The 26,517-nt window shown below is 36.3% G+C and overlaps 1 protein-coding gene and 1 long non-coding RNA gene across 5 annotated transcripts; one reads left to right on the forward strand and one right to left on the reverse strand.

Moving 5' to 3' along the window:
* Window positions 1-91: 91 nt before the first annotated feature.
* On the forward strand, window positions 92-26,004 carry LOC122527805 (CLIP-associating protein 1-A). Of its 4 annotated transcripts, none has more exons than XM_043652317.1 (27): window positions 92-733; window positions 8,715-8,820; window positions 9,210-9,381; window positions 9,468-9,644; window positions 9,835-9,911; window positions 17,607-17,638; window positions 17,708-17,792; window positions 18,463-18,540; window positions 19,132-19,289; window positions 19,407-19,643; window positions 19,740-19,993; window positions 20,062-20,246; window positions 20,416-20,541; window positions 20,675-20,785; window positions 20,871-20,966; window positions 21,064-21,244; window positions 21,315-21,549; window positions 22,166-22,231; window positions 22,382-22,713; window positions 22,792-23,095; window positions 23,174-23,337; window positions 23,402-23,552; window positions 24,318-24,450; window positions 24,529-24,688; window positions 24,775-24,988; window positions 25,061-25,267; window positions 25,347-26,004. In XM_043652317.1, exons 1-27 carry the CDS (start codon window positions 545-547, stop codon window positions 25,548-25,550), a joined length of 4,434 nt encoding a protein of 1,477 aa, XP_043508252.1. In that variant the 5' UTR covers window positions 92-544; the 3' UTR covers window positions 25,551-26,004. The 4 variants fall into 4 exon arrangements, with proteins under 4 accessions (XP_043508252.1, XP_043508253.1, XP_043508255.1 ...); XM_043652318.1 differs by having other exon boundaries at window positions 23,414-23,552; XM_043652320.1 differs by lacking the exon at window positions 22,166-22,231.
* Window positions 11,122-14,369, reverse strand: LOC122527817. Its single transcript, XR_006306416.1, has 3 exons — window positions 13,578-14,369; window positions 13,167-13,478; window positions 11,122-13,086 (listed from the first exon to the last, which is right to left on the reverse strand). It is a non-coding gene; the product is annotated as an uncharacterized LOC122527817 (long non-coding RNA).
* Window positions 26,005-26,517: the final 513 nt, after the last annotated feature.

The following is a 26,517-nucleotide window of genomic DNA, read 5'->3' on the forward strand; positions in this document are numbered from 1 at the left end:
TTTGAAATAACGAACTGCCGATAGTTGCTGCGACTACCGTTCGAAACAATCGGCGTTGCGATCGTTCAGGAAAGAGAGAGAGAGACAGATGACTGAGAAATCAAAATGGCGTCGCGTGCACGGTGCCGATGATTTTCATTAGAATGTTCGTTATTATTTTTTGTGCACGATACAATTAAAACGGGAGCAATGTTCCCTGTTTAGACTGTGCGAGACTCGACGGAATCTCGTGTAAAGTGTCGTAGAGCAATATCATTCGCGTGGCGCTCCGATTTTCGGTGTAACTCGCGCGACAACGATCGTGCGAGACAACCAAGGGGGAAAAAGTACTGTTTTGCGTATGGCTTTCAAACTGCACGAACAGTTTCGCTTCGCCGATAACCTTGTTCTTGGTGGTGAACGTCACTGACATGGCGAACAACGCGTGTTTCATTTTCGTGGATCGTGAAACTACGGTGAACTATGTGCTTTGACGTACACGGGTGAGATCCAGTTTCGTTCAAAGACTTGCAAAGGTGTGGAAACGACGTGTTTGTTAGCCACCATGGCGGTGAATCCGCATGATATGGACGGTTTTATGCCGCTCCTGTCAACAACGGACATCAAGAAAAAGTTAAACGTTGGTACTTTACTGTTGAATTATTTGGGAGATGCGACGAAGAGTATCGAGTGTCAAGACATCGGACAGTTTATCGACAACATCATACCATGGTTAAGCAACGGCAACCCTAAGGTAACGAATCTCTTTTATAATCTTTCCTTTTATGCATTAATATTATTCAAACATCCCTGTAGGTAGCTGATTTATTAAAACAAAAAGAAAAAAAGATATTGTATTCTTTCGTCGTAGCTTAACTTTAAGTACAGAGTGAATGAATCAGCGAGTAACCATCGTCATCGTTGGTTTGTTGTCAAATAATACATTTTCATGTTCAAACTTCTTTACTGTTCTTTTAAATGTCTATTGTTTGTTATGTAAACAAAACCATGCAAGAGATCTGTCAGCTTTTTACCGTTTACTCTTTGGAGTAACTCATTCATGCCATTTAGTATTTATGGTGTGCAGAATCTCCCCTTAGTGCACGGAACGGAACATAATGAAATGCAAGGTTCGTAATAAAAAATGTGACTCGAAGGAATCAGCGAGGTGTGCCGAGTAACAAAACGGCTAATTTACGTACAGAGAGAGGTGCTCATTTATTGAATTTATACCTACTTGTCAGGATGCATGTACAATTAACTGCTGAAACATCCTCTGAACGGTTCATAGAACCGTAAACTGTAGCCGAAACATTGAGAAGTAAGTTGCAGTTAGCGAGAATGATGTGTGATCAATGACATTTCAAATTTTCCCTCGGGCCAAAAAGACATACGTGTTTGCGAATATTTTATTTTGGTCGACCTATATTTTCTGCGTGCACTCAAAACTTTCTATATGCTCGATACTCAGGAATGGACGATGCTACTCGCGACAACAGCGTGATGGATTTGTAAGTCAAATTTGAATTTACGTTTGGCCAAACGTGAGAGAAGGAGGAAAGAATTTTTCGCGGTCTTCAAGTATGATGGAAGAGGACAGGTGTTGCACGAGACTTGCTTTAGACAAGGATCTTACGAAACTTTAGTTCGTGCGAGCTTTTTTGCTTAATTTTCTAGCGAGAGATTGAGATTTACCAGTATTATCAACACCAATTTTTATTCTTCGTATCTTCGTTAAATAATTTTCACCTTGTGTTGTGTCAACTCTCCTTAATTAAAATATTTGATAGAAACTGGCAACAACCGATAGGTTGTAATGGCAATTAGTAATGGTAATTATGTTTTAAATTTGATTTATCATCAGATTATTTTGCATTCGACTGTAAATTGTTTAATCTTAAATTTATGATATTTGCATAAGAGAGGTTACGTATCGTTTCAGGTCATCTATCAATTGATATTCTTTTTTATATTAAGAATTATTTATTCAGAACTAAAAATCAGTAACACGTTCTCAGTTTCAGTGTTATTCGTATTTTAACCAGTTACTCCCAATTACAATAATTGTTTGCATCACGAGATTTAAATGAAAACGATTACTTACAACGAGATTGGTTTCTCGACAAGATGCTGCAAAACTTGAGCTGGTTCTGCATCAGGAACGTATAAGGGAAAAACTTTCACACCATGTACGTAAAGTGTCCTTTGGTACAGTGTGTCACGTAGTATGTTGCTGAACGATCGGTGTTTAATCAAAGCTATCGCATTCACAATCGGTTGAATGTTCATTGGCAATAGATAAAGAAACATTGGATGCGAGAATATCTTCAAGGAAGAAAACGAAAATACACAATAAATCGACACACGGTTCAGAGAGTCCATCAAAACTTAGAGAGTCGATAGGCAGTTTCGTCGAACCCATTTGTATGTACGTGAGTACAATCGTTCCCTAATAAAGACAATCAGGCCAGAATATTCTCGACGTCTAACTCGTCAAGTGTTTAATCATCTTTGTTGTTCTCCAACCAAGATGCGGTAGAAGACATACTGGACATAATTATAGTTATAATTATTTGAATACCTGACACAGTACGATCAGAAGATTCATATTTTTGTTATTTCGCATCTTTTCTCTTTGAACTCAAAAAGAATTTTCTTTGAATTTAAACTGGACAATTAATGGAACATATTTAAAGTTGAGTTAATTCAAGAGACAATTTTTATTCCAATTGAATTATTGTTTTTTATTTCTACTAATTAATACTATTTATTATTTTTACTAAATTCATTTATTGTATACAGTTGCCTGAGACAGGGTAAAAGACCAGAGTTGTATATTTTATGTACTTGTAGTCATTTGGAAGTGTCTAAATGTTTATGGATGACAGTGTATATGTATTTTTATTTACTGTGGAAGTACGTGGTCCATGAATAAGAACGACACGAACAGAGGTTATATATGTGGTAATTAACTGCAAGAATTTTTGTTTCATGTGTTATACGAGTATTTTTTTCTTTTTTTTTTTTTTTCATTAACAGGCACTTGAGGGAAAGTTGTGAAGTTAAATTCCTCAATTCTTTCTTACCATTTCCGGGCGAGTTTCTACGAACTCGCTATTTATCTTGTGAGAGAATCAAAAGGGAAACGAACCTCTAGAACAGTTCCTCTTGAAGGAAACAGACGCGTTGACTCGTTGGTCAGAAGTTGGACACTTGAGTTGATCAAATCGGCATGGGATGACATCGGTGTTCGTGTATATTGAAAAATTGACACTAGCCAAATTTCATTAGGCCAATAAGCTTACGTCATCCTGTTCCAACACTTCATGGAAAGAAAGAAGAGAACATGCCCTTCGAAATGATGAACGACGTGCAATTGACCAAATCGTGGTTTGCGGTTAAAATTCAGCTTCGTGCATAATGTATGAGCTACCAATCCCCTTTATACTACGCACGGTACATTTCTCCGCTTGTAATGTACGAATAAGCATGCTAAGCAGGCATATTCAGAAGTATACTTGCCCGTTCATTTCTATATTTAGAGTAGCTTTTTTATTGTTGTACGTGTTATTGTGCCGTTCTTTTAAGTTTTTCTAGCCATTGCTAGCCTGCAGAGAGAAAGAAAATCTTGAGCTAGCGCTGCAATCTGAGTATTGTAGAGATACCAAGTGGAAATGATTACACGGATAATTCAGGAACTTCACACATCGTGGAATGAATTTTCGCTATTCCTACGCATGAATAGGTATTGATAACACGAGAGAATTTTCATTTTATAAGTAGGATAGAAAATAATCGTATATCATTATCTACCACTTGTTGCTGAAAGCTCGCTGTTATTTTCGAAATATCAACTTAACATGCGAAAGAGTTGTTGAAATGGGAACTTGTTCGTATCAGAGATATGGATCGTTTCGAAGGTTTAACTTTCTTGTAGGATTATGAAGGTGACTTTACTAGAATTACTAAGATCTTTAAAAATGTATAATATATCGACTATGAATGGAATAGTAGGGAGTTTGTTATTTCATTGAGAGAGGTTAATCAAGGAAAAAATGATAAAGACACGCTCCGATATTTGTTGGAAGATTTCGCGTTACATCTTAAGAGAATAGGAAATGCATTGGTCGTGGATTGAAGAAAGGTCTCGCTGTCTTCTTAACGAAGGAACTGTGAATAAGGCATACAGACCACCTTTCGTTTTTAATTTTCACCAAGCCCACCATTGTCGAAATTTTTGGCAGGAAGCCTGCTACGTGATGAGCCTTCCTATTTCGTTAGGGTACTCTCTATCGATCTGGACTAAAGTTTCTTATGTTGCGGCTCCACTGGACTTTTCTTCTAGACCCGATTCATCTCGGAAACTTTATTTTTCAATTATTCCGATGGCACTTAAACCTATTAAAATTTAAATTCTAACAAGTAAATTGCAACAAGTTTTGAAATAGGATCTTATAACTAGAAGTCGATTAATTGTAAAATTTAAATTCGCAAAGAACTCGGACTGTATTTAGACTAGGTCAGTAGCTATTAATTAAGACGGTTATTGATTACTACAGTGTAATAGTTGAAGATTGGAGGCCACTAGAGAAAAACATGATCGCTCAAATCTTTTATAAAAGAACAATTTTAAGATTAAATATCAAGTTATCAAGTAGTTCTACATACAGTTAAATTAAAAGCAATACAATATTAACTTTAATAACATAAATAATTAATATTATTTGCTTCTTACAAAACATTATCTGTCTTCAAAAGTTTATATTATATTAAAATTCTTTTTTACATTAAAAGATAAATAAATCAACAAAAATGGACTTATACTTCTCTGTGGTCTTCAAGGGAACACGGTACTAGAAGATAGTCGTAAGATATATTCTGGATATTTCCGCGTGACCTGCCTCATATCTCGTTACAATTGAATCACAATGCGTCTCATTATGGTAGATCTTAACTGTACCATTTTTACAAACCATCGGTGCACCGTATCGGTGTCAAGGACACAGGACAACGTTAACTGCGACCCATAATTTCTCTCTCTCTTCCTCTGACATTGTTCCGTTCTTTTTCTCTGCCGCGAACGTTTCCTTTTTCGAATTTAAAGCATGACATCACTCGCGCCTTGCGGTGATCTCGATGCTTTTTTACACGTACTCGCGTTAGTTTGTGTTACTTTGTGCAACTTGCATAACTATATGCTACCAGAACTGGTCGCGCTCGATATCTCGTGCAAAAGGTCGCCGTAAAAACGGTAGATATCTTGATAACGCGAGTTGCAATTTGAAACGACTGGAGTAACTGCTGGCTGTTACTCCATAAATTATTAATAGGCGCACAGTGACAATTACGCTGCTAACTGGATGCACCAGGGTTTCGCTACGAAAATCAGGCTTGCCTATACATATGTCTTCTTCGTGATGAATTAGAATTTAAAAACAAACGAAATCTTCAAATGTTCAGGTCGCTAGGAGAGTCATAGTGAGAATCATTCTACGTCTGTATACACATAGATTTCATCCTATTTTATTCAAGTTACACACTGGTAGCCCATTATCTGATTATGATTGGTATTTATTAAATCGATATTTATTTCTCGTTACATCATTGACGCAGTGCGGTTTATCTCGTTTTGGTCATAATCGGTTGTTATTAAATCAAAATCCACTTATGCCATTAAACAATTTTGTCTGATCAACCAGTGAAGAACTTACCCGGACAATACGGTCTGACAGTAATCGCTCATTTTACTTATTACGTCAGCTCTCGCGCTACTCTAGGCGAATACGTGACACAAAGTCCATGTTGTACGATTAATAATTGTATTTTTTTTTAAGCATCGATGTCAGCCGAACTAAGAATAAGGAATTCGTAACGACCGAGTGATAACGAAACCGCAAAATCATCATACACTCATCGTGAGAAGCATGCGACCAGAGTGTTATCTGTTTGCTCCGATTCGTCATCCCATAAGAGGATAGTAAGGAAACTTCTACCTACAGGAGATCATTCTCGCAAATAGCCTTTCCTGTTTATTGTTCGACGTGTATCGACGCTTTGCAACAAAAACTACAAATGCATTTCGCAGTCGTTTCTGCCAGAGAAACAAGGAGGAGTAGCCGCCTCCCACGTGGTCCTAACAGTTTTAACGGGCCCTGTTCCCAACTTTGACGAGTAAGACCAACTCGCCCACACGTTTTGCGTCTACGCACTGACTTCGGTACGTTCTTCGAAGCATCGTGCACATCCGATCTATTGTTATCTCTTCTTAGTAATCTATTTGACAAAGAAAAGACGACAGATTTTGAAGATAAAGTTCAAGGTGTGTCCGACGTCGATAGTCTTCATTTTTGACGTGCATGCAAATCAGTGGCCAATTTTTGATCAACCTTTTCTATCTTTTTTTTTTCAACATCAAATCAGAAGTCCTTCAGAGTAGCTGATTTATCGAATGAAATTCAAGTTGTATTGATGCTCTCTCATTTGCAAATAAAGTTCAAATTAGAACTTTGAATGCTGATCTACTTATGAAAATATTCCATTGGTTTTTGAAAGTGATTTTAAGGTAGGGAAAGGGAACTGCTGAATGAAGAGTGCAAGACACATTCGGGTTATCAATTAAGTTGAAATTTCGAACGCTGATAAATTTCATATTATTATTAATCGTACTTTTAAGCTTTCTATTTTTCTTTTACGAGACTCATGCAACGAGAAGTTTCATTGTTTAAAAGTCAATACAAAGTTTCAACTATGATAACAAATCCAACTAGATAATCATCTGAACATTTTGCATTTGCAATTGTTGTGCTCTGTCAGCTCCCATTCTTCTTTCGATTACTTTCGAAAAATGCTGTATAAAATAGTTATCTTCTCCAAATGCGCTAGTTCAATAACAGATGGTTCATCTAGATTCATCGAGATTAACCACGTTCGAGCGGATGCTGTTAACGATTAAACTGCGTGCTAATTATATGAATGTTAAGACAGAAAGAGAAACGAAAAGCCTCGGCGTTGAGCAATGATGTCACAGCCAGACGACAACCCTGAGAGAACGTTTACCCCACGACTCTAAAATAGGTTTATATGCCTATGTATAGCGCTTCGTTAAATGTATTTAAACTGTCGCCGAGTAATGGACGCTTTTGCAGACAGTGACATTGGATTTGCCGTGTGCACTTGAGACATCGGGTTCGACCCGAGTATTGCCAATGCCGATTGGGATCGAACGACCGTTGCTGCCACTGCTGCTGCTGACTGGCTGGGAGGAATATTCATTTTGGCCCTTTCGTTATCGTCGACTGGGGTTTACTTTTGAGGGGTTCTACTACGATAAATGCACCGAATGCTACACTTGCACTTTCTATATTAATCTGCTGCTTGTCCACCTCCCGGAGGAGCAGTTCGTTCACCCTCGAATCCCAGGTCGATCTAGCAATGTTCAACATTTTCTGTACACGTCGACCAACGTACAGATATAAATGCATTAGATGATGTAACAATCTCGCTGTTGTATTACGAAGACTGTTGTATATTCTCTACGTTCTCTTTGGATCCTTTTCATAATAATTGTAGGATGTTTCCGTCTTGCTGAATGTTTTAAAAAATAAAAGCAAGAATGATAATGATGTTAATGATAATAATTGTAGAATGTGCTAAAAAACTTGATGCATTTTTAATCATTTCAATGATACATACGTATATTCACGCTATACTTTTATAAATTATCGATTAATTAAATGATAAATTGTATTTCTTTTATAGAATTTAAATTTGTATTTGAGAAGTGTCTTTATATTTTTAATAATTGATCAAAATTCGTTTTCTTTATAGGCTGAAAACGATTCCTAGAAAAGAATTGAATAGAAAAGAAATATTTTGGCGAAATGAAAATTTGAAAAAGAAAAGGATAAATATAAACGGTAGAGTATTTGAGAAGAAATTATAAATACTCCTTCGTAAGAGTCAATAATGTGTACAGTCAACTTACTGAATTTCACCAGTGAACCACATGCATAAGAGGTTCTTATTGATTTCGCATGTAACCACGGAACCGGAATGCGTGTAATTCGCTCAAACCTCCGTAATTATGTTTTGACGAAAGCGCAGAGGCAAAAGAAAAGGGTGGAAAAAGGAAGGCGAAAAAAAAATGCCGTGAAGTAATCATTACGAGTGCACGTGGAGAGCTCACAGACGAAGTATAATTACGAGCAAGAGGGAAAGTGCGAGGGGTCTACGATTTTTTAGCTTTCAGGGAAGCAGAGTTTATCTTGCCTGGATCAATATGCCCTGAACCCTCTGATGCAGCGTAAACGCGGTGCAGGAAACATTAACCTCCCTTAAATTGGCAGGAAATCTTGACTTAGAAATATGTTTTTTAATTAACACGCGGTACGTTACACGTATTTTTTTTTTTTTTTTCATCAACCTTGATTCGGTGTTAATGTAATCACTGCTATTTTTGTGAGTTCGTCGTTCCATGTACATTAGACAAACTGATTTTCTGCGTACAGATTTTCTCGCCAAGTCGTTAATTAATCTCTCGTCACAAGAGCGCATATAAACGTCTTCTGTGTTGAGTAAATTAGCCAGCAAACCCCGATCGCCTTGGTAGGACGGCTAGAAAGTCATGGAAGATTTAGAACGATTTCTGTATGAACGAAAGGGGACAATTGTTCCGCTATAATCGTCGATATATGTGACATAGATCTTAAAATGATTCTTTTATTCTGTTGTTCCAGGTCGTTCAGAATGGTTTAGAAATCCTCACGTTTCTCGCAGATCGAATGGGTCACGACTTCAAGCCTTATATTTCCACTATTATTCAACCAACAATAGATCGACTAGGTAGGTGTCTTGAACTTTCTTGTGATTATTTGTCACGTATAAATTATTCTTAATGAAGGAAACTGAACTTGTGTGTTGCATTGAAAATTATTTGCTCACGGAATTATCAACTCGTGCGATTGTATAAATGTAGTTTGGCAGTATATCGTCCGTTTGTTTTATAATGTTTTATTAGCTGGACTTCGTCTGGTACTTTTTGAATCGTTGATCATGGTTAGATGTGCTCCAGATGAAATAGGCACAGAACTTCAGCTCCGTATTACGGGATGAGATATTATGACGGAAGATATAAATATACGCAGAACCGGTCTCTACAAGTTTTGTTTCCTTTAACTTGCTTTAGATAGTAAGAAACGCAATTAAGAATATCGATGATGTGTGTCCGATAGGTGACAGTAAAGATGCGACACGGGAAAAGGCGCAGCTAGTACTTCTTAAAATAATGGAGAAAGGATGTATGTCTCCTCAACAACTTTTGGACAGACTACGACCAGCTTTTAATCACAAGAATGCCAAATTACGAGAAGAAGCTCTAATTCTACTAACTACGACGTTGAATGAGTAAGTATGACTTGTTAAAGAATGAAAGAGACAGCTAGATAATCGTTGAAATATTCAGTATACTGTAACAATAAATCCTTTTACAGACACGGAGCTGATGAAATGATATTGTCAGGAGTGATTCCAAGTATCGTGAAGTTGTTGTCGGATCCATCTGAAAAAGTCCGAGAGACTGCTTTAAACACATTAGCGGATATCTACAGACACGTTGGTGAAAGATTGCGCGTGGATTTACAGAGAAAGCACAATGTACCGCAAGCTAAGTAAGTGAAAAAGCGAAATCGATTCCTGGCTTCTCGCCAGCGTTCGTTAGATTAAATGGTAGTCTTTTAAATCTTCTATTGTTTTATGATTTACTTGGAGAAACATGAATCATCAATGATAAGAATCTTATTAGCTAATTTTAATCACGTATGTTGAAATAAGCTAATTTCATTCGATCTTGTGTTACAGATTACTGCTGTTAATAGAGAAATTCGATCAGCTGAAAGCTGCTGGCGACCTGCTGCCTCTGGCAATGTCTTCGGACGGTGAGTAAATTCATCGAATTTCCTTCTCGGCAGGTATCCAGTAAATTAAGTCAGAAAAGGCATAAAAACCAATGCCACGCGCGTCACCTCCGTTATGTTATTCAAGCTGTATCGTGCTGCCATCCCGCAGCCATGAACGCCATCGCGTTGAAATACCTTCGCATTCGAGAAGACCAACCTTCATTCTTCCCTTCTTTGCCTCTTACTCTCTCTTTTTTCTCTCTCTCTCTCTCCTCTCTTTATCTCCTTCTCTCTCCTTCTTTGTTCACGTTACTGGTACACACGATGAATATTTAGCAAGGACCGTTTGTTCTTCAACGTGATAAGAATATTTACTTAATTCAGCACGGCAAAACATAGGCAATTTGAATTTAATTACGTCGCACTGGCACGTTTTCTGCCCGAACTTCTGGTTTGATTGTAACCAACGTGTACATTTCGGTTTTTCACCTGTGTAACAGTTTACACAGCGTTTCATTCCTCGAGATTGATTTCTCCGGCAAATGTGGGCATAATGCCCCAAAGAAAAAAAACAAAAAGAGGTACCTACACTCGAGACGATTAAGGGATCACGTCTTTGGCCAATTCGTGAAAGAAATGCCAGTGGTTTTTGTCGATCGTAATTTCTGCGGAGACTGTGGAACACGTTCTCAAGCAATAAGATCATTCGATGAAGCGATCCTTTATAATTATGTATCGGTTTTGGAGGAAAGCTTCGGAGTATGGGAAAAATTGTGCCTCTTGTATAAAGTGTCATTTCCTTGAGCGGGACAGTATTACTAATTCGCGTTATCTATTCTAAGACATTACATAATATTACATACACCGATAGGTACGGTGTACTGTGCAATATCGGCGGTGTATTGTTTCAAACGCTCTCTGTAATTCATACCGTAAAGCCGTCCTGCTTCAAACAAACGGCCTTGTAACATTGTAAGACTACTGCCAGGGTGTTTCGAATTTCGATTGCAAATATTACATATCTGCAGCAACCGAATACTTAACATATTAATTCCAAAGTTGCAAAAAAAAAATGCAACTTTATGATACCGGTAGATAGTAAAAAGTACCAAGTAAACCGAGACTTTCGATGAGTCATGATGCACATACATGCATTCCATTGTATAATTAATCTTTGTCCCTTGATAAAAAATGTGCCGATACACACTTTTCTTATGTAACAATATATTGAAGGAATATACACCTTGGCGTAAGTAATCTTGAAAGTTTCGAAGAAATTGTGTCGATGCATTCTCGCAAATATTTTTGAGATACAATATACTTATCAAGATAAAAAATTAATATTTTCTGTAAAAATTTTATTTATCTTTCAGATAAAAATATTCTTAATCGTAGCTGTATCTAGTATATTTTTCACGACCAACAATTGGTAAAAAGGCACGATAATCATAATCGTTTCTTCTATTCTACGTCTTATATTTGCAAGCGACAATACATCTGCATTTAAAGACAGAATGCATTTCTTCTCTGTCACTTAATCACGATTAGGTCATACTTGGGCTTGGCAGGAGAATTACGGTTCTTCGCTTGATTTCAGCTATATTAATAGAACACCAAATTACCATGAAGATGTAACATCGATCTCATACGTGATTTCCTGTCCTGTTTTTCTTCCGACGAGTCGTTATATAATTTAAATTGTCACGAGTTAAAAATTCCTTTTCCTTTTGTGAAATCTACAAAAAAGAAAAAAAAAGAATACATCACGTTTTTTCGTCTTTAGTGAACTCTTGTCATATAATAATGCCGGCATTTTTCTCAGTTGTACGGAATTTGCAATGGGGTATTTGTATACAACTTAGCGCCACGAGTATCCTTGTACGCGGTATGTCACACGGAAAGGTTAAACGAACATGGCGCTACGAAAAATTTGCATATATCTCTCTTTCTTTCTGACCTGCCTCTGAGGTGGAAGGATGTTTCGTGTCGAATCGGTATTATACCGTCTGATTTCTCCGTCGTTTTATATCGTGCCGTATTTCACATCGGGACAACTTATTTCTTACATCGGTTGGTTCATAATTTCATTTAAACGGTTTAATTTGTTCAATCTCGTTAGCCTTATCTCGCCGGTGATGGCAAGAAACAGCGTTTTTTCTTTACGAGACACGATAGGAATCTCTAAGGTGTATTTCTGCCGCACCGGTTTTCTCGGCAGAGAGATTATTCACCCTACCCTTCACTGCTCGATCGAAATTAGCACCCACACCGTTCAGCTTGAACTCGCCTTCTTATTGTACGACCTTACCCTGAGGACAGCGCGCAAGACGCGTGGTACACGTGCACGAGAGAAGTGAAAGGTAGGGTGGTAACGTAGATTTATCTTCATATACCGTGCACAGTTTTACGGTGCACCGTTCTATGTTCTCCATGCATGATCAGATATTAAACGCGGGATAGCACGCGGATGCCCTTTTTATCCTCTCTCGTTAACTCTTGCTGACATTCTGCTCCGGCTCGCAGTACAACGTTCGCGCTTAGCCTATTGACAAAAGCCGCGAGTCCGCAGGAGACAAGTAGCTAGGCATCGTGCTAGAGACTATCGTGGATAAAAGACTACCAGCGTTGGAACGCAAGAAAACTGAAAGTAACGACCTGGCTGAGAAGATTCATCGTTCATTGTACACGCTTTCTTGTAGCACTGGCGATGTCGGTGTGAAGAAAGTATATCGTGTGTGTGAAAGATCTTTCGTTTCTCCAAATCAAGCAAAACGAGCTTCCCCTCGAGCGTTTTCATTCGGGGAAAAAAAAAGACTCGATCGACTAATTTCCTTAATAGAATAATAATTGTTTGCTTGATCCACGATACTCGACTTGCCTGAAACGATAAAACCACATTCTCGTCCGATATCGTGTACACACAGTCTGTACGTAATATTATGTAATATTGAGGATAATATTATCATGTTCAAAGCGTGTCGTACGCGTAGGCGATTCTACTTTTTCTTCTCCTCAGCAATGTTTAATAACTGTTCCGTGGAATTGGCGTTTCGTGTTTTCCTTTTTCTTCCATCTTGCATCGTAGCTACAATAGCAGTTAGCGAAACAATGAGAATCACGCGCACGAATATACGCGAGACATCAGATTTTCTTCTCTCCGTTTCTTCTCTCTTTGCAGCTTTCTTCGATGGGAAATCAGAATCACTGACGTTCGCTGATGGATAAGAATAATAAATAACATTACTTTCACCAATGAATGACAGACGGTGTAAATACGATTTCTGGAGAAATTACCGTGACTATATCTCGTTTTCTATCCATAATTTATTCTGCATTCGATCCGCACTCAATTTCTAAGAAGTTGAAGAGTAGTGGATCGTCGCAACTCATCGAGGAAGAAGGTATAAGAATAATACAACATATTGTCTCGTGCACATTAATCATACCAATGATCTCCTCTCTCGTTTAATTACTAATATTTTCGCCATACGTGCAAACGTAGATGTTCGCGAATTCATCGAGGAAAGATGATTTCCAAATTAAGAAGAATGATCGGTTAACTTTTCTATTTTTTTTTCTTCGTCACTCGTTTCGAATTGTTATAACCTATAAAACGATACTTTTTGTCGTACTTTTGTTCGTATTTATCTGAAGCACGCTCAATGGCGCGTTTAAAATGATATGAATCAATATATGAATACATACTCCGTATAATTTAAAGGCTGTCCCTTTTTAATCACGGAATGAAGATTAAGCAGACGTTAATTGCATCTTTAATTCGAAACATGTAATTACGGCGCTGGGGTAGTAGCTACAGTTCAAATTATTTCTTCATCGGAGCATTATTGCTCTGCCGGCCGGGACCACCTTCTTTCACGGTCCTGTTTGCATTAACTTCTTGCCGCAGAGCGAGGGGGAACTCTCGATGACGGTATAAGCGGTTTATTACAGATAAACATTGTAATTGCAACGGCGATCCACTTACTTTTCTTCCCATGCTGTGGTAGATCCCGAATTTAATTATATCTCCGTACACCAGCAACCAGTGTTAATCGTAGATTGTCAGAAACTTTTGTTGCGTCATTTCAGCAGGTGGTTGCGGTTGAATTTTGGACGAGGGATCCTTAAACGTTTCCCATCAGAGATTCAATTCGGGGACAATTTTTACCTTATTCATCGTACGATCTGTTTCTTGCTCGCATTAACATTAATCTTCGTTTACTCAGTCTATTCGTACCGTTCTCCACAAACGCGGGGAAACGTTTAAATGACTGCAAATTGAATGGAACCACATTAATCAGTCACCTTGTTTTACACCTGGGTCCAGGACAATTTGTTCGTGCTTTCGCAATCAGGTCAATCTGCTCATTTCGCTCGGCTTTCTTTTTTCATTTTGATTCCATCGCCAATATGGTATGCATTTAATTATACTTGTGATAAATCAATCGATAACGCAGTCTTAATTTAAAAATCTCGAATATAGCTTGACACATATGGAAAGCGAAACTGCAACAAGAAAAACATTAAGAAATAGGTTTATTATTAGCGTTTCTCGCTCGGATTTCTGGTACATAACTTAAAGTATGATATTTATATTATTGTCCATAATAAATATGTGTACTCTTCTATGTAACAAGTACAAAAATTAAAGATACATGGAAAATTGATTCTGCTGGAACAGAACTGAATTAAGCAACATTAATATTAGAATTATCAGAATAGAATATATATCAAGTATTTAAATAATCACGAATGATAATGCATATATATAATAGTAATTTCTCTCAGATTTTTAAGACTGTAATCGAAAGATAAGTTGTTGAATATTTATAGTACAGAATCAAGATGACTGCTGATTTGATTTTTTAGCAAATTTACATAGCTACGAATAACACCGCTCTCAAGAGAGTCTCTAAAATATATGAGGCTGCTGTAATCGAGAGATGGGTTCTCGAATGTTGTGGGTCCCTCGATTTGGCCCCCATCGAGGGGCACCCAATAGGGGAAGGTCCCCTTCCTCCTGTCCAACTTTAGTCTCGGGTCTCGCGACCGTCTCACAGCGCTTACGGGAGTTTGTAAACGAGTCGCCATTTAGTAACGTGAGAGACGCGTGTCTCTCCTGTCTTTTTGAGGTAGTCTCGTTGGATAGTTTCTTCGAAAAAAAACGTATCCAGAATCGTGACGGGCTGCTCGATGATCTTCATATACTTTTTTTTTTTTTCTATGTCACGGGTCGAACACGATCTAGCCAAGAGTATGACATAGTATGTTCTAAGCAGTACGTGTTACCATTCACGGACAATGGGCAAGGACGATCGTTTCAGTTTCTACTCGTGCGTTTGTTTACCTGATCAGACATAACCGACGAAATACATCGTCGTTACGACACACTCACAGGTGGAGTTACCGGGAGAACGACTCGTAGAAGCGTCCGCAGTGTTAGTTGCCCTCGATCGTTCGAACGAAACTGTAACATTATTTTACGCGAATTATCGCTTACCGTGTTTACTATGCTAATATTCGATACTGTGCGATAAAGATTATACCAAGGTAGTGCAACGTAGTCGTGGCACGAAAAAGAAAATATCGTCGCCAGTCCGTTGTTCTAGTGGAAGACGAGCTAATTCCTTTGTTCTGCATTCTCGATGAGTTAACGGACGTGTGCCGTTTGAAAAAAGGAGCATGGAGGAGCTATCGAATATATCGATATATCGTGTCCTGGGGAATAGTGATCACGACTGTTTCGAGTTGGAGAAGCAAGAAACACGAATGGATTTGTTTCTCTGAAAGAAGATCATTGCAGATTCTCGTTTCATCGAAAACGACGTGTTTCAAGTGCAAAATCTTTAAACAAACTTTGTCTACCGTGTTATCTCTGCGAGATCGACAGAAATGAAAAGTGATCAACGATTAAATTATTGACGCGTGCTTACTTTCACGTGCAATTTCGCTTTCTTCAAAGGACTGAAAATTTTCCTAGTGTTCCCAGTTCTTCGGTTTTGTTTTCTACTTTTTCTGTCTTGAATAGTGTAACATGTTTCTGAAAGATAAACTGAGGATCTTTATGTGATCTTCGTTGTCATTATAATAAAGCATAACTAAAGCGTGTCTATACACGTGTGTTCTGATGAGTTACGTGTAACTGCCTGTGGTTCGTGTCCGTGACGCAATGATCCTTGGAAATGCAATTTATTTTTCTTTTTCAATCGCTTCGTCAATTTGTCTCGTTCGTCGATTGTAGAAAAGTTTCAACGAGAAACGGAAACTTGGAATGTTGATTGAGGAAAAATCTTGACTAACCAAACATAACGAGGATGCTGCATGCGTTATCTGTAACGTGAGAAAATAACTCTCTCGCGTCTCATTGCCGTGCTTATTACGAGTGATATCGTGAATGCGAATCTAGATTCTTGCCCAGCGCGCTGCAACGTGTTGAAAACGCTGTTCGATGTTTCACATTCGCGTTAGAATCGGTTTTTACACACTTCTACGTGATCATTGATTATTATTGCATTCGCATTTCTGATCCCCTACGTAACAGTAATTATACCCGATGAATGGAAACCTGTGTTAATTGTGAAACACCGCGTGGAGTTGATATGGCTGACGTCCTCCAACCGTTAGAGTCAAACGAAACTTTCTTCCGACATTGTTCGATTGTTTTTAGATTGTTCGAATGTTGATGTATGTCAGAAGTAAGAAAATTAAAAAATAAACATTACGTACGAAGTAAAAATGATTCTGTTTATTCAGAAACGTGAATGTATTAGACAAAGATTTCACGTAGTAATACAAGAAATGAAGGTCGATAATAAAATTCCAAAATCGTGATGGAATTTTTTTTTCTTTCTTCTCTTTATCGATTTAAGATCAGAATAATTTAAATCTTTATGCTGTCGAAGAATTTCATCGATAAGAAGTTTGTATATCCGAGTCCCCTGATTAAAGAAGTAGCGATTAAAAAGTCGGTAATTAGTTACGAAAGTTCTCTGCTTCGTTAAAGAATAATGCAAATCACTTTCACTGACAAACATGCCGATTATTTCGTTCGTTCTAGACTCGAGGAGAAACGTGAACTCGAAGGAATTGCGAGAAATTTCAGTTTTCTCTAAGCGAATATCTTTTGTTTCTCGTGCGAAGAATATCTCGTTAATAACTTCAACAAACTTGACTTCCGAGTGTGTAGAATCTTGATTGATATCACGTAAATGCAAAAGGATGGCGAGGAGGTATATTTAGCTATGTCATAATGAAGACTATTCTTTCAAACTGTTAGTGTTAAAGTGTAAACTACACTTTGTACTTTGCAAGATGTTGCAAGTTCGTGTTATTCAGTGATTTCGATAAAAAAAAAGAAAAATTCTCTTCATTACGATGAACGACACTGATATGTTGTTATCAAGCAACCATCGCTGCTTGCACAGAGGATTAAAGAAATATCCCAGTATCGATAAAAAACTATGGGATCCAAGTAGTAGATGGATTCTTCAGTGGGATAATATCGTAAAACATCCAGGTGCTCGAGCAAGAGGTTGCCATTGCGATATTCACAAACCACCATGGCTATACCCAGATTTAGGTATAAAGTTTCCGGAAAAAAATAAATCTCGCTTGAGAGAACAAGACCTTTGATCGTAATAGAATCGAATAATTTTGTTACATCTCTAAGAGATATGTTTGCGTAATTCTGTTGAACTTGCGTCATTGAATATATTTTATTTTTTTCTTTTTCAGTTGGGAAGACCACGGATGAAACAGATAGAGCTGTAAGTATCAGTTTAAAAAAAAATTTAAACTACGTAAAATAACACACGAAATAAATTGAAATATTTTAGATTAAATCGGCTCCTATGAAAAGGTCAGCTGCTACACCAAAAAGAGGACAATTCGGACCAGCAAAAGCCCCAGCTTCAGCTCTAGGTACACACGAATTTCGCACAGACTCAATGCTATTTGTCATTTTGTATCAATTGATAATGTCCAAGTATAAAGATCTTTCTTTTTTTATTTGTTCTAAGCATGACATGTTACACTCATTTAACGCAGATTTATTCTAAAATAACTCCTTGTTTGTAGTCCCATAATCTATATAGACAAGTTAGTAAAATTGGTATTAGTAAATGTAATTGTATCGAATTAATTTACAATTGTATTTATATACATAGAGAACCCGGGATAAAAATAGTACCATGAAAATTAGATCTCAACGTTATAATTCAATCTAATTTAGAATTATTTAATAATACATTTAATTATTCACCTTCGTTTATAAATTCTTTGCCACTTCACGTGTTATGTATGTAAACGGAAGCACTTTGTGTACTATAAGTGCTTTATTTATGTATAAGACAAATGTTAATACACATGAATGTCATGATTTTTAAGATTAACATTATGATAGCACATGTTCCTCCTGCCAACCAACGCACAGGTGTGAAGCGTGCTAACATTATAACTTTTGCTTCCTCCTATTGTGGCTCAGTGTTTCGTATGATATTAATGATATTTTCTGCAACCATCCGCCGACAAATTGTCGATAAACTGTTGACGTTTCGTTGACGAGAATGCTAATTATTCGCTTGCATGACAGCTCAGCCTGGTAATACACATTCCATGGTTCCAAGGGCTACAACCGTCAAAAGAAACGTGTCAGTAAAATCGACGTCAGGTATCTAAAACTTCATTGGCATTACTAATTTTGTATTATATCATGGTGGTTTCTTTTGCACAAATCTTTATGTTTTTCGTTGAACGGTTTTAGCTTTTGTGTTTTCTCTTCCTTTCCTTTACTCTAAATATCCATCATGATATAAGTACAAGAAAATAATATGAAATCTGTCAAATTCAATTGAATATCTGTTCATCATATATGTATCGTGCACCTTTAATTCGAATCCCTTATACAGTGTTGCTTCATTTCCCTTTCACGTGTACATCTGTAATCTGTTTTAATCGCACTGCTTTTTATTCATTTTCATTTAACAGTGTTTTGAAGCATCATAAAGTGTTCATTGCCATAAGGTAAAATAAAAGCATATGCAAAAATTTTTTTTTTTTCTATAAAAAAAATAAATTTCGTGGTAGAATTAAAGTATTTCAATAAAATTCATAAAATTAAAAAATTTTTTATGATATTTTATGAAACGAAATTTTATATTTTGGTGCGTAAGAATTATAGATAATATTGTCTCGTGAAATAGAATCTTAATTTTTGCGTTAATACATATAAATTATGTACATGTATAATTAATATATTTAGGTCAAGCTGGTGCCGTCGACGAGGAAACTTTTCTTACAGCGTTCGAAGATGTGCCATCCGTAAATCTGTTTTCCGCAAAAGATCTGGAAGAGCAGATGAAAATTATAAAAGATAACGTTGGTGACGATAAGAAAGATTGGAAGCAAAGGACAGAAAGTGTATGTAATGTGCCCAAATATTGTTTTAATATTGCTTACTTAATTCATCATTGATTAATCGTTACCTATTAATTAGTTTAGCGATATATACATTTCATAAAATTAATTGTTTTACAGATGAAAAAATTAAGAGCAATCATTATCGCGGGTGGTACGAATTATGAAAACTTTTTAGAAAACTTGAAAAGCGTGCAAAGATCATTCGAAGTGGCTTGCACAGATCTTAGATCGCAAGTGGTAAGAGAGGCGTGTATTACTTTAGCGTTTCTTAGTCAACAGTTAAAAAATAAATTCGCTACTTTTGGAGAAGCAGTCTTACTCACCTTAATGAACCTCATACAAAATAGTGCCAAGGTGAGATTCGTAATTATTTAACGCCAATACCAAAGAGAATCAAAGAAAACTGTGATAACATGGAAAAAACTTACATTGACAATTTTGCACATATAGGTTGTGGCAACAGCTGGTGCCGTAGCAGTGAGGTTTATTCTTCAGAATACGCATTGCGGTCGTTTCGTGCCAATTATCACGTCGTGTTTAAGTCACAAGAGTAAAGACATACGTCGTGCATCATGTGAATATCTAAATCTAATTTTACAAATATGGCCTACTCAAATATTACAAAAACACGTGACGATATTACAAGATACGATCAAGAAAGGTATCGCTGACTCGGATTCGGAAGCAAGAGCTTTTGCTAGGAAGTAAATATCGCTTCTATCAGTATTTGCTTCTTTAAGCAAGTAGCAGACTACATTTTGAATGTTTTCAGATCATATTGGGCATTCAAAGATCATTTTCCGGAACAAGCAGAAGCATTGCTCAACAGTCTCGATACTGCATATAAACGTTCGTTGATGTCTCTTAGTAATAGCGGTAGCATTAACAGTTTAAATGTAGTTACGAGATCGGCAAGCGTTAGCCCTCGAACATCCAGACCAGTAATAAGTGCTACAGGTATATATTCATATTTTTACATAATCGTTAAACGATATTTGGAGTAGAATAGGAATTAGGTATAGATGTAACTGCAGAGACGCAAGTAACAAGACAGTGCGGTATATAAAATACTTCTCACTTTTTTTCATGCTGCTTTTGTGACTCTCCTTTGCATTAACGTATGAAGGTAGTACGGAAAATTTGCATCAGACTTCAGGTCAACCCCATGGCCCGCTCAGACGAACTCCGTCCTTGCCACGGTCTTATCGTCAATCTGGTATTCCAGTTCTCCAAAGACCCACTGATAGTCATTGTAATTGTTACCTTCTCGTTCGATGCTTTTAAAAGATCACCACGTCTTAGAATATGCACTGTTGTATTTAATATGTATGATGTTAATTTTTTTCCTTACGATCTTTCTAATTCCTTTTTTAACTTTTCTTCAGATCGTGGAACTCCTGGCGTTAGGTCTACCAGTGCAATAGATTTACAAGCTGCACAAAGAGCTAAAGCGAGAATGATGTACGCGAATATGAGCCGACAAAAAGCATCTCTCCGTGAGTAGAAGTTTTTAAAATTTTCATTGTAACTGTTACTATATATTTTAAAGGAATCGTACATATCTATGCTTCCTTCATTTAGCTCGACCTAACAAATCACCAGACACAACGGCCATTGCAAGTCCAGAAAGAACCGCAAGAACAAGAACAAGAGTATCTGGAGTATCGCAATCTCAACGTAAGTTCAGAGAAAAGAAAGAATAATTGTTCAACTTTTTTGAAAAAAAAAAAAAAAAAAAAAAAAATCAGTATAATTTATATATTATACGTAACAGCTAGCAGTAGATCAGGATCGCCATCGTCAAGACTGAGTTATGCAACATATAATCGTGAAGGAGAATCATTAATTGCAAGACCTAGGCGGTTATCTGGACATGGAATCAGAAGTACTGGTAATAGTCGTGAACCAAGCCCGCAAAGGTTTGGAATGGATAGAAGTTTTGCAAGCAAAATACGGTATAGCATTCACTTCGATACTCTTGCTTAATCTTAATTCTGATTGAATAAAGAATACAATGAAATGTAGGGGAAGAAGTTTACATATGTCTCCAACGGACAGGCCACAATCTAGACCAGTTATGGCACAGAAAATGTTGCAACAGTCGCGCGAAGCGGAATCAGCGTTGGCGGATGCACTTACGTTTGATAGCATTGATAGTTATACAAGAACACCAAGAGGAAAGGGTGATCACAGTGATGATAGTGAAACTAGCAGCATATGCTCTGAACGAAGTATGGACAGCTTTAGGCGACCAAATGATGTAAGTAGATGGAATGGTGTGGACTCTGTACTAAAAGATAGAGTAGTGATCACCTCATCATAATGATAGTAGAAAAGTAAAATTAATACAAAGTATCCAATATCTAATACAGAATACATCGATTTTATGAACAATATACGTTATAACAAATATCACTTATGCGTTAGCATTATAAACACATGATACATGCAATTATTGTATCATGACGCTTTTTTATTTTATGTTTATAAATGCTTGCAGTGTTATTTTTATTTGAGAGTTTTCATTTGTCATGCAATTTGAAGATGCTTTAAACATATCTGTCTTCAATCAAACACAAGTTCATGAATATCATGCTAGGTGCTCGAGTTTATTACTCTATGTGATTCGAATTATTCAAGATTTCTTCCATTAAATTCATATATTTAGATTTGTAAAAATATCCTAGTTCCTGAACTCTCGACGACCAGAGTAGAATTAGACCACAAGCTTAAAAAGCAGGCTTTCAGCATCTTATATTGTAGATAACGCATGTCATGTTTTCTTTTGGTTTTGTTGCGGCGTATTTGTTTGGTTTGGACTAACGCGATGCGCCATTCTGTTCTTCATATCTGTCCATCGTCCATCTACCCATTAGTCGTTCTCATGGAGTGGCTCTCAACAGAGACTGTATCGTGATATGTGGGATCAATCTATCCCAAAGGTTTGTTAAATTTAATATTCATTTTCATTTATGTCATACTTCTTCTGCCAAAAGAGAAAATATAGCAGAACCCTATCAAACATACATTAAAAACAAGAATTTGTACATTACTGTTTCTAATATTATGAAAAAAAATTCTTTAACTTACAGGATATTAAGGAAATCATAGAAAATTGTGCACATAAACATTGGGGTGATAGGAAAGAAGGTTTAGTCGGATTGCAACATTTTCTTTCAAATGGAAATACGCTTACAGCTACGGAATTGCGCAAAGTAACGGACATTTTTACGAAAATGTTTATGGATTCTCACACAAAAGTATTCAGTTTATTTTTGGATACACTGAATGAATTAGTAGCTACTCATAGTGAAGATCTTGGTGATTGGCTTTACGTATTATGTGCGAGATTATTAAATAAATTAGGGACTGACTTACTTGGATCGATACAAGCGAAAATTCACAAAACGCTTGAGGTTGTTAGGTAAGGCTAAATGTGAGATTATTGAAGTTAATACTTTATTAATTTTAGAAAATTGCTTAAATCTTTTCGAACTTTTAGAGAATGCTTCCCAGGAGAACAACTTTTACCTGCCGTAATGAGGTATTTGACGGATCCAACACAAACACCAAATTCTCGCGTCAAAATAGCCACACTTACGTTTATTACACAAATAGCAGAAACAGCAGAACCGTCTGCGCTTAATAATTCTGCAGGAACAGCGCTGGCAAGGTTACTTGATTGGTCAAAGGATGTTAAAAGCCAAGATGTTAGAAGGCATGCACAAAGCGCTGTTATATCGTTGTATAATTTAAATCCTCCGAAAGTGACTATGATATTAGCTGAATTACCGAAATATTATCAGGTAAGTTGTTAAATACACCAGCAGTTTTTATTACAAACAAAAAATAAATTATACTGTTTGTCAAATGTATCAAATTAGGAGACAGCACTGCCGCTAGTGCAAAATCATTTAAGAAAATCGTCAGGTTCAAGTAATCCCGCATCTCCTGGAACTCCGCCGCCTAGAGCGCAGAGTTCACCAGCTCGTTCAAAAGGTAAAGGTGATATTGACAATGCGGATGAAAACTTGGAAGAAGTTTATAAGTAAGTGACGTTCTTAACTCGATGAGTTTACAATTTATAATTCTTAGTCATTTTAATTTTTAAGTGCTTCCCACAGATCTTTAAGACGTACGACAGCAGAGATACAAAATTATGGTTTCGAACGTTTGGAAAGAGCAACTACTAGTAAAGACAGTGGAATTAGTAATATGGCTGATGTAGAAGAAAAAATGGAGGGACTTACATTATGTAACTCGGTAATTAAATGGGTGATATACATATACATACACTGTTAAAGCACTATTGGCGGGTTACAGTGCGCTTTACTCATGTGTCTAGCGGGCGAAAATTAATGAAGTATGAAAAAAATGTCCTTTTAGGAAACATGTATCTTCAAAACTAATAGTAGGATTTCAATGAAATTTGGAAAATAAGTAACATATAATATTTCAAACGTATTGATGAAATTAAAAAGAATGAAATTTTTAATTTAATTTTTTATTTCTTCATTTAATAACGTAGACAAAAAAAATTAAAGATTTTATGAGTTTACGATAATAATAATAAGACGAGCATACTAATTTTTACAAATATTTTTTATCTAGTTTTATATATAGTAATTTTATTTTACTCTAATATTTTTTTGAATATGATATTTTTGTCACCCCTATGAAAAGGAATCTCACAAAATTCACACATATAAGAATTCAAACTTTTCTTTTTATTCACTGTATAAACACGACATTATCTATTCATGTTTGGCCCGAAACTGTAATTACGAGTCAGATTCATCAAAATACGTCAAAGGGTTAATTACAGGAGGAAAGAGAAATTGTACCCAAAAACAATGCAGAGTATGTGTTGCATAAAAAAAATGTACTTCCTACACAAAAGGTATTAATACCCGAGCTGCCGTTCGACGCTAGTCTGCGGGAAAGGTATTAATACCCTTCCCGCCGATAGTGTTTTAAAAATACATTGTATTTGAAATGCATTAGCACGTCGTTTTTTATTTTTATTAGGGTCGTTCGTCTTCTGTTTCTTCACCTACTCAAAGAGGACGAAGTGTGACTAATATTACAGTTAATGGTTCAAGTGATACGATCGCGGGAGATCTTATCTTACCTCAAGAAAATAATGGTTATAAAACACATGGCATGTACAAAATTATTTATAAAAAAATTACTCGTCAACTCATTTAATTCTATTTGATTTATTAAATGTTTATCACAGGTTCATCACCTGATTCGATAAAGAGGCCAGAAATATTAGATAATATGATTAAAACGTTGCAATCCAAAATGACACAAACTGAAGAAAAAGTAACATCTCTACAAGAATTTCAATTGTATGTTCGCGAAGGAGATGCCTTGTATATTAAGCAAAATTTTAAGTATGCATTATGCTATTATATTTAACTAGATTACTTTTCTATTACTATGATTAAGAGAATTCTAATTATTTATTTTTATTTTCTAGAAAACTGCTCAAAACGTTATTAGATAGTTTGACTAACGATAGCAAAAGAATGCAAGTAGAAGTGCTTCAAACTTTAATTGATATGCTTAAATGTCAAGAACTTGTAGACAGTTTCTCTGTCTATCCTGAATTGCTGGTTTTAAAAGTAATTAACGCATATAAGTTAGACGATCAGAAACAAGATTCTTCCGGTAGCAGTAATTCAAGATCCCCGGTAAGTATATAAATTAATTTCATGATATATCAACGATTATCGTTTTATTACTTTTACTTTTGCTTTTATCAGGTTCTTTGGATGGCGGAAAAATGTGCTGCAACAATTGCGATGGTTTTGAAACCAGAACAAGTAATTCACTTAGTATCGACTATAATAACTACCGAACCATACCCGTTGAATATGGGCGCGATAAAAATGCTTCATAAGGTTGTAGAGCATTGGGGTCGTGATGCAATAGAACCCCATTTAACGAAAGTCATGCCTGGTCTCATCAAAGTAAGTTAACATATAATCTATATGTAGAGAATCTTTGTTTTATTATAATATACAATGTAAATTATACGTGTCTAAACAGGCGTACGATGATAATGAAAGTGCAGTACGTAAAAGTGCCGTGTTTTGTATGGTAGCAATACATTTGGCAGTTGGTGAAGAACTATTGAAACCACATCTCAGCTGTTTATATACCAGCAAACTGAAACTTTTAAATATTTACATACAACGTGCACAACAAGCAAACAGTCAACCAGCAAGCCCACGTAGTAATAACAAAAATTAACTAACATCAAACTCCGCGACACTTAGAATCGCGATACTTAAGAGATTCACTCGTTTGAGTGCAAGGCACGAACGTATGCTGGTTGACTTCCTGAGTAAGTCCAATCCGTGACGATTACGATCAAACAATAAAACAATACAAGTCGATGTTCTTCAATACGATAGACTGATCTGTACGATTTCACGGCAAAAAAAATGTGTACGATATACCTGAACTCCTAACAGTGATGTTGCATCAAAACAGGTAATATACAAGTTATTTACGTATATTGTTTTGTTTGCCAAAAATTTATACCTGTTGCAAAGAGAGAATCGTTTTAGATGTAAGATTTCTCCAGTCATAATACATGTATTAATACGTTACATCTTGATGTTAAGTTGCAGCGTTGTTTCATGTGGTAAAGAAGAGAAAGCTTTAAAAAATTCTTCATATCTTATAAAGCTTGAAAAAAATAGTATCGTGCCTCTTGTCCACTTTGTAATTTTATATACTTTGAATTTTATTTGCTATTTGTTAAGATATTGTACATATTTAGACATCTCTGCATATTGTGCGTCTCTTAGACTTGATTACGGTTGTTCAATAGGAATGTGATTTCAATGACTTAAATATCGATTTGATTCGAATGAAAGTATAAGAAGATAGTGCGACATCACTGTTAAGAGATCTCATATACTTTATAAGCAGAATGTACGTGAATGTTTTGAATTATACCGAGAAAACATTGTATAAAAGTACATTATACGCTTGTTCGCCGATCTACAAACATCGCTAATAACATTGCACGTGGCAATAAGTTACTGTGCACTTTGTAATGAATAAATTAGGAGAAAAGTAAAAAACATTCAAAAATATTGATGAAAAGTTCAAACTGAGAATAGGCGATATGTTTGGTATCGGTTCTATATGAACACAGTGAGGATGAATAAATTTCATATAAAATATTTTTTTCGCATTTCAGCATTAA

Source organism: Frieseomelitta varia, unplaced genomic scaffold (genome assembly GCF_011392965.1).
Source record: "Frieseomelitta varia isolate USP_RPSP 00005682 unplaced genomic scaffold, Fvar_1.2 scaffold_232, whole genome shotgun sequence".
Classification (NCBI taxonomy): Eukaryota; Metazoa; Arthropoda; class Insecta; order Hymenoptera; family Apidae; genus Frieseomelitta; species Frieseomelitta varia.